At 39.6% G+C, this 14,783-nt stretch overlaps 1 protein-coding gene across 3 annotated transcripts in view; it reads right to left on the reverse strand.

Annotated features, from left to right (window-relative positions):
• The window catches only part of CHD2 (chromodomain helicase DNA binding protein 2), a 57,750-nt gene extending 50,780 nt beyond the window's left edge, over positions 1-6,970 (reverse strand). For 2 of the 3 annotated variants that reach the window (XR_664071.1, XM_009335176.1), the window contains exons 1-2: positions 5,998-6,970; positions 5,532-5,665 (exon numbers count right to left, since the gene is read on the reverse strand). Coding sequence is in view for 2 of the 3 variants with exons in the window: in XM_009335176.1 (XP_009333451.1) it covers positions 5,532-5,593 (62 nt within the window). In the remaining variant the exon portion in view is untranslated. Of the gene's footprint in view, positions 1-5,531; positions 5,666-5,993 lie in introns of all 3 variants that reach the window. The other variant, XM_009335175.1, reaches the window with a different exon arrangement.
• Between the last annotated feature and the right edge of the window lie 7,813 nt (positions 6,971-14,783).

Genomic DNA, 14,783 nt, shown 5'->3' on the forward strand with positions numbered 1-14,783 from the left:
GGGACTGTTGTCTGCAACATGAAACAAGATACAGTGGATATACACACCTCCAGGTTATATATCAGGAGACTCAATTTCAGCATAAGCTGCCAAACCCACCCAAAGTAGGTTTACTTTGGCTGTCTTGAGTTCAAAAGAAGCAAGGCCATGGCATCAGAAGCTTCAGTTCAGTCCCTACACTCCTGCTCACAGTCCCAGGTACTTAACCACAGGGCTAGTCTCACTGCATCTGCCACCGGTACCCTCATCTACTCCTTAAAACTAGCAGTGATAAGCCTGAATAAAGAGACATGCCAGTATAAAAATTCCTCAAAGGCAGGCTTAGCAACTCAGTAACCTGCTAATCATATGAACAGCTTTCTGAGACGAGGGGTGAAACATGAAAACAAAGATGGGAACTTGTTTCTCCCCATACTGTGTTGGAGAGATTAAAATTAAACATCACTGCCTCCCTGGCCCTCCCTCCGAGCCCTTTCAAAGCTCTAACACAGTTAACAGTGGAAATGTTTGTTTTAATGCAAAATGCGAGTGTAGTTATTGTAGCCCAAATGTGGACAGCCAGGCTGCTCCCAAGACACACACGTGAGATCCCGTGTTCTCAGAAGTGCCATCCCCTACGAGCAGTCGGGGCGTGCCCCTGTGGCACTGCGACACGACTTTATTTCTCCGAGCCGTGGGAGAGTTCGGCTTCAGCTCATATAGGAAATGGGGGAAGGTGCAGATAAGGGCAACTGTTGCCCTCAAAGTACAGCAGGTGAAACATCAACCCAACAGAAAGCGGAACGGGCTCTACTAATCTACAATCTCAGCCACATCAACTTCTCTTGGCTGAAGGCACTAATAAATTTAGGCAGGAGTGGTGTGGGAGCATGCACGCATGCACGTGCACACAAGTATAGCAACGCCCCGGCAGCAGCACACGCTGTGTGCCACAGAAGCGTTTTTGCAGGGTTACAGAATTACCCAGGTGAGCTCTTCATTCCTGTTTTCCCATTTTTATTCAGCAAAACAGTCGTGCATTTAAAGAATACATAAAATTTGATTAATTAGCTTAAGATGTTTAACTAAAAAAAAACAATCCAGAAGAGATCAAATTTCAGCTAAATGTAGCTTCTTGCAGTTGGTGAGCCTTTTTTGTAGCACTGTATATATTGTATCCATTCCTGGCAGCAATCACAAAACAGGAAACTGAGAAGTTGAAAGTCTCAGAATTGTGCATTTGAAATTAGATGAGACATTTCCTTCTAATGTGAAACAGAAGTAACAAAGCAAAACAAGAACAGTCCCCTTTGTGCTGCGCACAGATTACATCATTATTCACATGAATTCCTTGCACATTATTCCTTTTGTGCCCTGCACTGATCAAGCATTTTCCCTTTTCAAAAAAAGCCTCCGGACAGTTTCGTAAAGGGTTAAAGCTTAAAAAAGGAGAAAAAACCCATCCTTGTTAAAGAATCCAGCAGTGCAAATGAAACCGAAACACTCGGTACATACACAATGGCCGCAACAGCTAAAAAATAACCCGTCAGCCTGGATGAAAAGTTGAAACACATAGTTAGAGGCATTTTAATAAAAGTGTTTAATGTTTCCATTCCACTCAAAGACAATCAGTTGCAAAATGCATGTTGAAAGCAAGAGTGAGTTTTAGTGATTTAAGGATGCTGAAAGCCATAATGCTATAAAAAAAGGCCAGATGTTCCAGGAATACTACAATATTCTGCAATTCCTTTTGAAGTTTAAAAAGAAAAAAGAAAAAAGCCACACCAAAAATAACCCTGCTCCTTTTCAAGTCACTTGCTTCTCAAAATAGCCTGCACTATTTAAAAAAAAGAAAATAAAATAAAAGCCCATGCCCACCAGATGAGAGGAAGCAAGGGAAGGCAGCGGCGGCCACGGGCTCCACGGCCACGCTCCCAGTACAGCCCAGTACAGCCCAGCAGAGCCCGGGGCCGGCGTGCCGGAGCAGGCGTGGGAGAGGCCGTGCGGCGTGCGCAGCCATCACGCGCAGGCATGGCTCTGCCTCCGCACGATCCGCCGCCGCCGCCGTCCGCCTGTTACCAAGCGAGCGCAGCCAATCGCCGTCCCCAGCGAGCACAAGATGGCCTTTGAACTCCCCACCAGCAACTTCCTGCTGTTTTTAGAGTACACACAGTGCAATGCAGTATGTCTGTCAGCTATGCGGCACAAAGGAACAGCCATTTTGTGACTGAACTGGACCCGCACCAAAATGCCAGGCGGTGCAGCCTTCCCCTCTCCTTTCACAGGGAACTGGGGCTTCCTGAGCACTACCGAAACGAGAAGGGGATGCCCCCTGCTTTCATCGGCAGCCAGGGAGGGCATTTTTTGTTTAATGTCTTCGTTCCCCCCCCCCAAGTCCTCTCGGCTGTAACTACATCTTCATAAAATGGCTGCCACGTAAAACGAGGGTGTTCTGCTCTGCAAAGGCTGCAGCACACGCTGCAGAGCACTCTGCCTCTGTAAGGTGGCCGCTGAGCAAAAAAAAATGCCATTTCATACCCCAGACTCCCAGCTCTCTGAACAGAAAACAGGCTGAGATCTAACCCACCACAACCCTTTTTTTTCCCTCCCCCAGAAAAATGATGGTTTAGCACTAGAGAAGCCAAGAGCTGGATACAGATGCAAGGGTTTGTTCAGCCCTGCAGCTTCGGTAGCAGAAACCATTCCCACATCAGGACATTTAGGAGGTGCAAGAGCAACTGCAATATATGCAGGCTGAGGGAAACAGGAGGAACAACGTATCCACCGCATGTTACTTGCTATCCCCTACAAAACTCACTCCTGGACTTCAGGGGGATCCCAGCCTGCCCCTGACCTCTGAAGTTCACATTAGGGTTGCACCATGGATGTACCCTCTCACCACCTGCCTTTCAGAAATGCAGCATAGAAGATGCTAGAAAACACACCAGGATTTTGTTCAATTATTTAATGCAAGTCCCAGATACAAAGGTGGTGGTTATTAGTAACTGCAGCATCCCAACTCTTATCCTAGGTGGAGAAAGTTGCATGAAATCAAACAGCTTCAAGTTTGGAAAAGATTTACTGTCAATACACAAAGGACAGGTGTTGCTGTTCATCTAGAAAGGCACTGAGTACACCCCTCAGTTTACAAACTGTGAAAAATTAACACCATTTCCCTTCCCAAGAATAATCATCCGTTTTGGGACAATTCTTAGGTACTTTTGGTTATTCAGCATATGCCTTTGTGCTTTCTTAGGACTGGAAAGGTAGGAGTCAATTCCAAACATATTCCCCAGTTTAGGACACTAAGGTGGTGTACAGGACTTTGTTTTCTTCTGCTTTAACACCTTTCTCTAGTCCTGCATCTTTGCTTCTCCAGCCCAGGTGAATGGCACCGGCCATATCTGCCTTTTCCACCCGTCTCCATCACCCAGGCCTCCCACCAGCGTTTATGTAACAGGACTTCACGTATTTCCACGATGCCGAGCTGGTCTCACAACCAGGGAGAAAGCTGGCCAGCAGCACGTGAAATGCAGACATCACTGCATTTCTGGGCTACAATAAAGCAAAGTGGTGGCTTTACTTCCTAGAAATCATTTCCCCTACAACTTCAAGTCAACCTCAGGAAGTAAAGCCCATTTTACGACATTCAGCTGACTCACAGCTCAGAAATAAGCTCGACAGGGCTCACTTACAAATATCCTGTGCTCAATTGTTCCCACACTTCAGGTGAGTGGATGTTACCCACAGCAAGTTTATTCTGAGAAAAAAAAATTTGTGAAGGGGGAGAAGGGTAACCCCACACAACAGGTGTTACATGTAAATTGATCAATTATGATAAATAACCTTTCAATGAAAACACCAAAAGCACACATGAGACACTATGCAAATATAATACCCCTAAGGACAAAAAAACCAAAGGTCTTCTTTCTGTGGAACTACTGCTAGATGTCTCCAATTTCACCTATTTAGCATAATATTTCTAACACCAATAAAATACCTTAATTTAGATTTCCTGAACAAATTATACCTATTATTGCTCTTGCTGATAATCTGCGCTTTAAAAAAAGCAGAGACTTAAATAAGCTGAATCATAAGTAATTTTTTTTAAAAATCGACTTTTTAAGCAATATTGTGTGTGCAGTATTCACAGTAATATAAAGATAGCACGGTTTGAAAGTCTGATGTGTTTTTAAACTGCATTATTATAAAAGCTCTGTATAGGTGCTATATGTAATGCTTCAACAGTCCCTGAGGCTAATTTAGTTGTTAATAATTTCAAATTAAACAAACTTACCCATATCCATTTTAGGATTTAAAATTTGACTGCAATTTCAATACATCCAGAATACCATCCAAGTTTATGCTAGAAGGTTATAGTACTTTGATAATATATATATTCCCACAGTATTTCAAGTTTGTGTGTTTAAGGAAGGTTAAATATTGGACATCAAGAATACTATTCAAACACCTGCAAACATCACATAGAGCACATGTGATACAACAGACAGTTCAGAATTCTTTTTTATTAATGTTGGTTAAAAATTACTGAAGACAACACCAGAGAAACAAACAGGCCACAATTCAATTAAAATTAACAAAATGCAAAACTCAAGTGTATTTACAAACTAGAAAACAAAAAATGCATATAGTTTAATTTCCAATTTTAAAAAAAGCCGACCCTTCAAATACAAAATGAGCAATTCCGTAATTATACTTCTGCATTCCTAGCAAACATTTCCAGTATTTCATACTTTTCCCACATCAAGGTTAAGTTTATAAAAATCTGTAAAGAATCTCATTACTCAACAAAAGTAAATAAAAACACTCTGAGCAAAAATACATTAAACAAACAAGCAAAGCATTTGAAGCCTCTTGTTAACAGTCCCAGTGTATATTTTATGATACGAAATGCTATCACCAGCAGGAGAAAGTCTGGTTAATTTGTATAAAAATATTCTAAAATACCTAAACAGTATCAAAGTTCTATAAGCTCAAATAAAATTTGAAGTAAGGGGTATCAGACAAACAGGCACTTTCCAGTTTATATTTTAAAATGAGCTTTTTTTCATTCATGTAACTTTTTCTTGTGTCTATTTACTATAATTTACTACTACACCAGGCTTCTGTATGGCCCTCAGTTAAAGTTTAGACTTCTGAGATTCTTCAAAGAAAAATTTGCCTTGTATGTAAAATGGTGCAATGCAGCAATGGCTAAACCGACAAGGTCATTTTTCACAGCACAAAAAACCTAAAAACTGAAATTCAAAAGCTGGAAAAACGTAATACAGAGGAAAGGGCTCCCCTGAATAAAGGTACAGTACCTTTTGACTATGACATGGGCCCTTAAGTCACAACACAACTTTCAGAAATTGCTACCAAAAAAAATTAGGGTGTGGCATGCTAACAATCTCAAGGTCATTCCTTAAAAAGGAAGCAAAATCAGTAAAATGTTTTGTATTAAGCACTAACAGTAACTCAAGGCTGTCAAAGTAAACAGGGTATTCACAGGTTTTACAAAAAAAAAAAAAAAGAAAGTTGATAGATCATACCTCGATGCATTGCTGTGGACTGAACCCTCCTCTCCTTGGCTTTTGTCTTTATTTCTCATCATCTTTTTATTCTTAAATATTAAGAGGGGGTCAGGGGTGTCTGTTTGCTTTGAAGTCCTGTGCCCAGGTATTTACTGTCAAAAGTTGAAAGAAAGGTAAGGTCCCAGTTCGTTTCACTGGCTTTCATTATCAGGAACAAAGTCCTGACGCTGCAATGATATTGTTATAACAATACACAACACTGATCAACACGGCAAAACGGAGATTTAAAACAAATAATCGTTTTTAGAAGAAAAATCTGAGAATAAACACAGTAGAGGAGCATCCTGCAAACTTTCCCAAAGTAACACTGGATGCAAATAATCTCTGTATCTTATTGCGTCATCCCAATACAGCTCAAATCGGTCGAAAATCAAAGTACTCAAAACGGCAGAAATCTAAAAATTATTATTAATTGCTCACCTACCTGATCCATGCACCGCCGCCAGGACCAAGTCGATATTAGTTTCAGGTAGTGGAAAAACATTAGATCCAAAATATTTAGAGTTATAATGATAAAATACGAATTTCAGAGAATGAAAAAAAAAATATATTCTAATCCCAAAAATATGCTGCCGATAAAGCAAAAGAAGCGATAATTAGTACAAAAATGTCCGGGGGAAAAAGCTCATTAGGAGAGCGCACAAAAATGGAGGTACGCCATGGCTTCTAAGCTGGAAAAACAACGACCTGGGCTCTCTCCACGGCTTCTTCTTTCCAGCAAGGCACGAAAAGGGAGCCCTCAAAAGCTGCTTTTCTGCCCGAAAAAGGTCCGCTCAGCCCCCGATTAGTGCCTAGGAGAGGCAAGGGGCTGTGGGGGCCCCCTGAGGCTGCCCGAAAGTTAGGGAAAGTTGCGTAAAGTGTTGGGGAAGGCACGGAGCTGAGCGCGCTCTCTCTAAGGCACAGCCGCCATCTAGAGCTCCTTCCCAGCTCTGAGCTCTGCCTTTGATTGACACTCTCTACATTTACCCCACAACTCAGGTGATGTACCATAGACCCACCCCTTCATTTCTACCAAAAAAAGAGATAGCCTCCACCTAAAGGGTGCCTGCTACCCCCCACAGCCCTGGCTTCTTCCAACTACCCCAGCTCAAGGGGCACCTTAACCCCATGTGGCTCAGGCACCCTTTTGAAACCAGAAAGAAATGGAATTTGTGCCTTTTGTTTTAAAGATTTGCTAAATATTTCAGTGCCTGGGCTAAAATTACTTCCTCCCTGGACAGGAAGTGGTGCTGTTACAAGCCATTTTGAAAGAATGGAAGTGGAGCTAACAGCCATGCAGCCAGCAACAACCCACCTTGGGGCTCACCCCACCCAAGGGGTAGCTTTTTTTTCAATTCAGTGGCAGTATCCCCAGACAACAGCTCCACCATTCGTCACCCAACACTTGCACTTAAAGCTTGGGACAAGAGCGTCACGCGCTCCTCAGAGCGCCCCGCATTGCTGATAACCCCCTCCAGCTCGACAGCGCCTCCCTAGTGGTTTTCCCCAACAACAAAAATCCAACAGCTACACAATTTTCATCAGTTAGGCGAAGGCACTACTGCAAAATAAGTCTGACACCATTAAAAGGGTTATTTTGAATTCACATTCTTAACCCATTAATGTTCGTTAACAGATTTTAACACAACAAATGAACGTTAAAGCCATATAATAGCCAAGCTGTAGAACTGGAAATCAAGCAACATCTCAAATACAACATCCTAGTATCGAGAGGATGCATCACAGAGGAAATGGAAGAGGTCCAAGCATCCCCTAACCTCTTGTATTCTGACTACCAGTTGCCTTCCCACAAGCAACAGCCTCCTTGAAGTGCAAGGACATCTTGCATATTCGTAAGCATCACAACAAGACAGCAAAATTGGACACTGGGGTCTGCTGGGGGGGGAAGGGGGTAATGGGCTAGTTTGGGCTTCTGTGGGGACATCCATGGCACAGCATCCCAACAGCCTGAAAACACTGGCTTCTACCAGTAGAACCAAGATAGTCCCTGTCAACTCCTCCACACACTTGCCATTCACATCCTCCAACAACCTCTCATCTCTCCACATCAAGAGGTTTGAGTAGGTACGCTCTGTTGCCAGAGTCCATTTTAAAGAATTTCACTTCACTGATTTACAGAAGACCCCTCGCACCTAAACTACAAGAACTAAAAAACACAATGCCAAGACCATTCCAAGCAATTTTGGGTAACGCTAAGAAATCCACTCATCTGAATGGGGATCCCTTTAGGTTGGTCCCAGTATCCAACTCCACCATATAACACATGGCAAAACCAAACTTGAATAAGCGTATATCAGCACAACAGCTAGATTAAACAGGTATGAACAATTCATCATGGTAAAAATGGATATTTACAAAGAAGTCTGAGCAAGCCAAATGGTTAAACACACAATGGGGTTTTGTCAGGTTTTGTTTGTATTTTTTGTTTGTTTTTAAAAGAAAACACCTAGGTTCTCAGCACCAGGTTTGCCATCTTGGCCCTCCAGCTTAAAACAAAGACAACTATGAATTTCAGGTGAAACATACATAGGAAGGTGGCTACAGTTTAACTATTTGATCCACAAGAAACTTGAAAGGAAATTGCTTTTTGAACATTAGAACCACTTTAAAATTCATTCGTAAAGGTTAACATGTCATCCGTAGCAATATCAAAAATAACTCCATTTTTTCTCATCAAATACATGGTACAGTATCACGCAGCTAAGTCTACATTAAATAGCGGTGAAGCAGATTGGACACTTGTACAGAACAATTTCAAGACAGAATAGACTGTTTAGGAAGTATATTGTCCAGGAAATCTGTTTAAAAGTTTCTGTACCCATATACAACCAAAGAAGCATACCTAAAAAAGTTACACAAAACATTCAAGTACTCCTTTATTGTCATATTTGCCCAGCCTTCAATTGGTATAAGTTTCAGCTTAAAATAACTTCAAGAAAGTTCAGTAGAAGCACCCTGACAATAGGCCAAGTACTGAAAAAACCCCTAACATTAAGCACCTGAATGAACAAACCAGCAAATAAAAATTCATTGGAAGTCATGGCAAAGTGAAGATAACTTGCAAATGAAAACCACATTTTAAATCAAGTATAGCACAAAATTTTACCTTGCCTTTAGTGCTTAGCAGCTAAAGTACTTCTCACTTTAATAGCAACCAAAAATGTAACCCACTTAAATATCAACACAATAAAAAAATATTCAGCCAGAAAGGACAAACACAAAGTGTGAAAGAAACCAAAACCTTTTATTAAGTCACTTAAAAAAAACATTACATTTTCTCCAAAAGGGTAGCAACAGATCTCTTACCAAATGAATTTGCCTGTTATGCATACACAACCCAAGAGTAAAATTTTGCCACCCAGTCCTCAATCAGATCCATCATTGGATAAGTCACTGATACAGTCCCCTGATTAATTCAAGTGCAAAGTCCAGTTTGATAGGATGATCACAACCCAGATCTTCTCTGGTTTAATAACACGAGAGTCCACGTTTTAACATCCTTTTCTTGGACAGACATATCACAGAACTCATGCATTAGTCCATTTCCTCAACCTCTCAATCAACAGTGGAACTGCCATCTTGGTGTCTCATTCGTAGACTCCTTTTGACACGCTTCATCTGATTGGATTCTTTATGGAAAATTAAAAGAAAAATGCTGTTGGAATACAGATCATATCTTTAAACTAAGACATTCAACTACTGTACCTTGAAGATAGTTTAAACATATAACTGATGCTTCATTCCACATTACACATTCCAGAACATCTACTTTTATCATGAACAAACAAGGTCAAATCATCAGTTCAAGAGTCAAAAATATAAATTTTAACCAAAACTATAAAGAAGTAGGGGAGAAATGATTAGAAGTTCAAGAACCTTTTCAGGCTCCATAAATTCCATATGAAATTTCTCTATAGTGTTAAAAACACTGAAGAAATCAATAGTGGGAAATCTGAGATATTTGCTCTGGCAACCATCTTTATTGGACTGACCCATCTACTAAAGCTCACACTGCTTAGTTGAAAACAAAGTTTATTATAATAAGCCGAGTTTTTTAACTACTGTCCATGCTCCCTTCTTCAAAGAGCATCTTCCATCAAAACCAATGTAATAGGCATGAAAACTGGTTTCCTATATACAGATGGTGGCTGGAGACAAGACATTCCACCATCTTAACCCAGTTTTCCAGCTCATGAAAGACATACAGCGCAACAGCAAACACACATTTATAAACAAACGGAATGACTGGTTTAGTTATTGGTGGGAAAGGACGTGTGAGAAGTCAGACGAAAATGGTAACAAGTCACACTAGTTGTCTTTGCCAAGGCCACCCTACTACTCCTGATCCATATTCCAACTTTACTCTTCATATAACAACCAAGCCCACAGTGAGTGACAAACCAAACTGATCAAATGACTTCCACCCAAATGTCCCCATCTTTACATTTTCTTCCAAGAAAATAAGCTCATGTACTTAAAAAAAATACTCCTCCTCTTAACGTGCAAATATCAAGTACAGGAAGTTACTAAGTGTTAAGAACATCATTTTAAAACCAGTGCTAACTGTAGAAGAGACTGACATACAAAAAAGGTTTTAAAATGTCTTCATGATTTTGAGTATCTGCACTCCAACGTCAATTTATTCTTCTGAACGTGTATAGCTTTAACCTCACTATAGTCTGAAAGCCAACTCCACCACTGTGGTGTTCCCCTGATAATCCCGGGCCGATTCTCACAAGTGTTGCAGAAATTACCCACAGTACAGTAAAAAAATCAGTGGAGCCATCTAGTGGTCTCTGCCTCATCGTTCCAGTTTCCCCATTCTCATTTCAAAATAACCAGTTAGAGCAAAGCAAACAGCAATGGAACCAGTGCAACAAGCCTCAGTCTGCCTTTCATAACTGCCTGTATGTCCTGTTTCATATTCCTCTATAGATTTCCTTGTTCTAAATACAATGGAGAAGTAGTATAGCACATAGAAGTGGAATGCAGGATCTGGTAATTCACTTTGCTTTGCATTGTGCAACGTGCGTAGTTGTAACAGTATTCAATCACGGGATCTTCACATTTTCAGAACCAGAAATTGAACATTCAAGTCTGCAGAAATTCTTCATTTCAAGCACTCAACTCATTCTCAGTTAAAATGGGAATTAAATATTTCGCAAGATTTTTTTTTCCCCCACACTAAACTAAAGAAACAGTTTTTGGGGTTGTTTTGGTTTGGTTTTTTTTTTTTTTAAGTTCTTACTGGTATACTAGCCTAATTCCAAATCCATTGAAAATAAATTAAAGCTTTGAATATTTTTTTATGCTAATGCCTTCACTGAGGTACCAAAACATGAAAAATAAGCCACCACAAAGTTGTCCATTATTGTCACAATCAAATATTCAGAAGTACTAATGTGAGTGCAGTGGAAACCCCATAAAAAAAGACCTTTACAATAACTACAAAAATTATTTTAAGAAACTTAACATAAGTAAATTTAATCACTGGCATCAGCTTTCTCCACCTCTCAAAAATGTAATTTAGTTACATACTAGTCAACCTTGAAAGGCCCTTTTCAGTTGGGTTAGCCTTCTGCCTTAGACACTAATGAGATCTGCCAAAAGCAATTTAAGGGCAAGTTTCCCTACTAGGTTCACCTGCATTTGGTTGTACCAACAACTTTGCAAGTAACCTCACCACATTCATTTTAAACTCTTCTCCTGACCTTGGAAAATAATTAGCAGTAAACGGAATGATGATATATTATAATTAAGAACATGCTACAACAGCACTTGTTCTAAAAGTTGTTCATACATCAAAAAGATGCCACAGTAATGGCCAAAATATTAATAGCAATCTGTACACTTTTTCACGTGAAATCTACATTTGCTTTAAAAGATTTCATAGCATTTGCTTACTTATAAATTAAGGCACATTTTACTAAGAAGTTTCAATAATGTTGCAAAAATACACTCCTCCTCCACTAAGACATATGCAGTGATGCTACACGTAAAGTAGCCATTGAATAGCCCAAATTTTTTGCTAGATGACATAAATATTTAATTCCTTCTGTAACATCAGTTAGGCATCATCCCATTTTTCAAGCTTTATTATCTACTATTTACTGTATTTGTTTCCACACACAGTATTTTGGTCATGGTAAATAAGGGACCTGGGTAGTCATGTAAAACTTTCAGAGTTTCCTTCAAATCACTGGTAACATATTGACACTCTTTATCAACAGACAGAAAGCATCCACAACCATGCCTAAAGGTTTAAGGCAACAGTTTTGAAACATACGAATTTACTAAGTTTTTCTCTTCAGTTTTTTGTAATTCCTTATTTGTCGCTCTACCTATGGAGAGACCACAGCAATAAAAGACATCTCTTACAGCCAAAACCATGGCCGCAGCAATTTCATGTCTATTGAAACCTTGCTTTTCTTAAGTATGAGATTGAAGGCCAATAACATGTAAAACACCCATGCGTCACCGCAAGTGCGTAAGACACTAATGCATTTACAAAGTTTTCCAGAGTGAAATGTCTCACACTGAGGCTTAAACTTAAAAACCAAGGTGACATACTGCTAGTAAAGGGAATTCACTCCCAACAGAGGGAGCTGAATGGACAGAATGAGGTTCTGAGCAAACCAAACGAAGTTCTACACTTCAGAGTTCATTAAAGCAAGATTTTATTTTCAAAGACACGTCTCTGATAACTTTTATAGTAGAGGAAAAAGCAGAGGTGCCCTTTATTGACATCTAAAGTCCATAATGATGTTCTGTCCAATCTTTAAAAGTAACTAAGTATTCTGGACAGTCCTAAGTCTGCTTTTACCACTATCAGATGTTCAGTAAGCACAGCAGTAAAAGCACAACTCATGCAGGATCAGGTATTTTTAGCTAAGAAAGGCTGTTTGCCAGGTTTCTCGGATTTAGAGATTAATTTCAGGTAAGATGTGACTTTATTCACAGAAGCACTCCTTTGTGGGTTTTATTTTTAAATAATAAATTTTATTGCATTAAGCAAAGTATGCCAACTTCAATAAAGCTCCTGGTGTTTTCAAGTATTTTCTCCCTTCTATTGAAAAAAAAAAAATATCAGTGCTTCAACTAAATACTATCTATGTTAACCAGAGAGGGTAATACCAGAGATTTCAAGATCCATACGTTTGGATGTTTTACAAATGCATTTTGAAGCAACTTCTTTTGAAAACAACTGTTTCTAAGTCAGTTAAGAGTTTCACATTCATCCCTTCCTTTAGGTAAGGATTATAAACCAGAAAAGGATGGAAGAATTACTCAGTGTGTAACTGAAAAGCCAAATTCCTGCTCAAGAAACCAGATCTGACAACAGCTAATTTACAATCCAATTAGAGAAAACAGTAAAAATGCACGAAGATGTAGGAAACAGATGAAGATTAATATAAAAATGAAATGAGTCACATGTTTAGAGATTATAGCAGGTGACTGAGGAAAAACAGCAACAGTGGACAGCATAGGAAGAGTTTTGAGGAATAGTTGGAAGGAGTAACATTCACTTCTAACATCGCAAGAAACAAGCTGTTCTACACATACCTGCAGCATGAAAAACAGCTTAAGACTTCTGAAAGAACAAAGTAATAAAACTTACAGTAGTAGAAGAGATGAAACACTAATCGAAGATCATCAAAACTGAGCACGTGTACACACAATAAGAACCGAATTCCTCTAAGTTGGTGAATTCTACTGATTTGCTTCAGGACTGAAAACTCAGTGATAAAACTGGTTCAAAATGAAATGTACCTAAAGGCAGCATGAGGCCACAATAACATGGCCTAGTGAGGTTTGCACCTTACCTCCACATGCTCCTTTTTCCTTTCAAAAGAGCTCTACATTAGTCTCCACATTATGCAAGTAGATGAGAAGAAAGCATGGGACTTTGGAGTAGCTGCTTTTCTAACACCTGAGGCAGCACAGATGGCCGTTTGTACAAGGTAAGCATGGTTGCTAAAGGTCTCTGCTAACATACATAGCCATTGGACAGTTAAAAATCCCTGTCATCTATCCACTGAAACAAGAGAATATTTGCATCTTGGAACAACATTTTTCTCAAGCTGTCTGCAGTCTAAGGAAGGCATTACTCAATCAGGTAGCATGTCATACTGAAAGAACTGTCTCCAAGAAACTGTCTCTTTTAAAGAGAAGCATACATTCTGAAGCATAGTTCTACAGGAATAGAGCTTCCCGCTAAAAAAAACGTTAATTCACGTACACAAAATGCAACGGATGCCCTAATTAAAGACGTAGAATCAAGGAATCTGAATTTTAAGCAGACAGGAAGACAAAAGGACTTGCGCCTTTCCAGAGACAACTCCCAAGAAAGTCACAGAATGTGCCAGAGACAGCAAAAGGTCATCAAGACCAAATTCCTTTTAGTAAAGGAAACTGGAGAAAATCTTATCCCCATATTCATCCAGTACAGAACTGAATGAATTTTTCTACTCAAGCCTGCCAATTTTGCATTTTGACTATATGGGAAATGATTCCTAAATTAAGTCTATCAGCTAGCAGCTTAATACAGGGAACTGTATCAGCATTACATACCATTTTCTGCAAAGCTGAAGCTTTATGAATGAAGAACAGAAACAGAACAATCATAGAACATAGAAGACAGTGACTATCTGCTCAAATACCCTCACTAATCCTGACAGAAGCATAAAAGGACAACACAACATGCTTGTAAGACAAGTTCTTCCTGCTATGATACTTTCCACACCATTTGTTATCCAAATTTTGTGTAGTACTTCTCTGTAGAGACAGATATTTGTGTACCAAACCCTTCTGAACAAGCAAGTCTATGATTTAATAGTTCTCAACAAAATATGGAATCAAATCACAGAAGCAGAAGACCAAAGAACTACAATTAGATATGAAAGCTGTTCTCCCGCGAGACAGGTTGAGAGTACTATCCAAGCATAGCTTCATTTCCTAAAAGCCCCGCAAGAATGCTCCTGTGGTCCTTCCAACTAAGCCTTCTAGAAACACACATGCACACACAGACACACTTTAAGGAACTTCAAGATGTACTCAGCCAAAAACTTCAGCAACTTAAACATTATAGCCATGTGTGTTTGTTGGGGTTTTTTTTAAAGCTAGAAAGTAAATGTTATTAGGAATAACAACTTACCAGTGCTTCAACCAAGAGCAGTTATTTTGCTTACAGTGAGTAAATCAATTCCTCAA

The sequence above is a fragment of the Pygoscelis adeliae genome, unplaced genomic scaffold (genome assembly GCF_000699105.1).
Source record: "Pygoscelis adeliae isolate BGI_AS28 unplaced genomic scaffold, ASM69910v1 Scaffold21, whole genome shotgun sequence".
NCBI classification, from domain to species: domain Eukaryota; kingdom Metazoa; phylum Chordata; class Aves; order Sphenisciformes; family Spheniscidae; genus Pygoscelis; species Pygoscelis adeliae.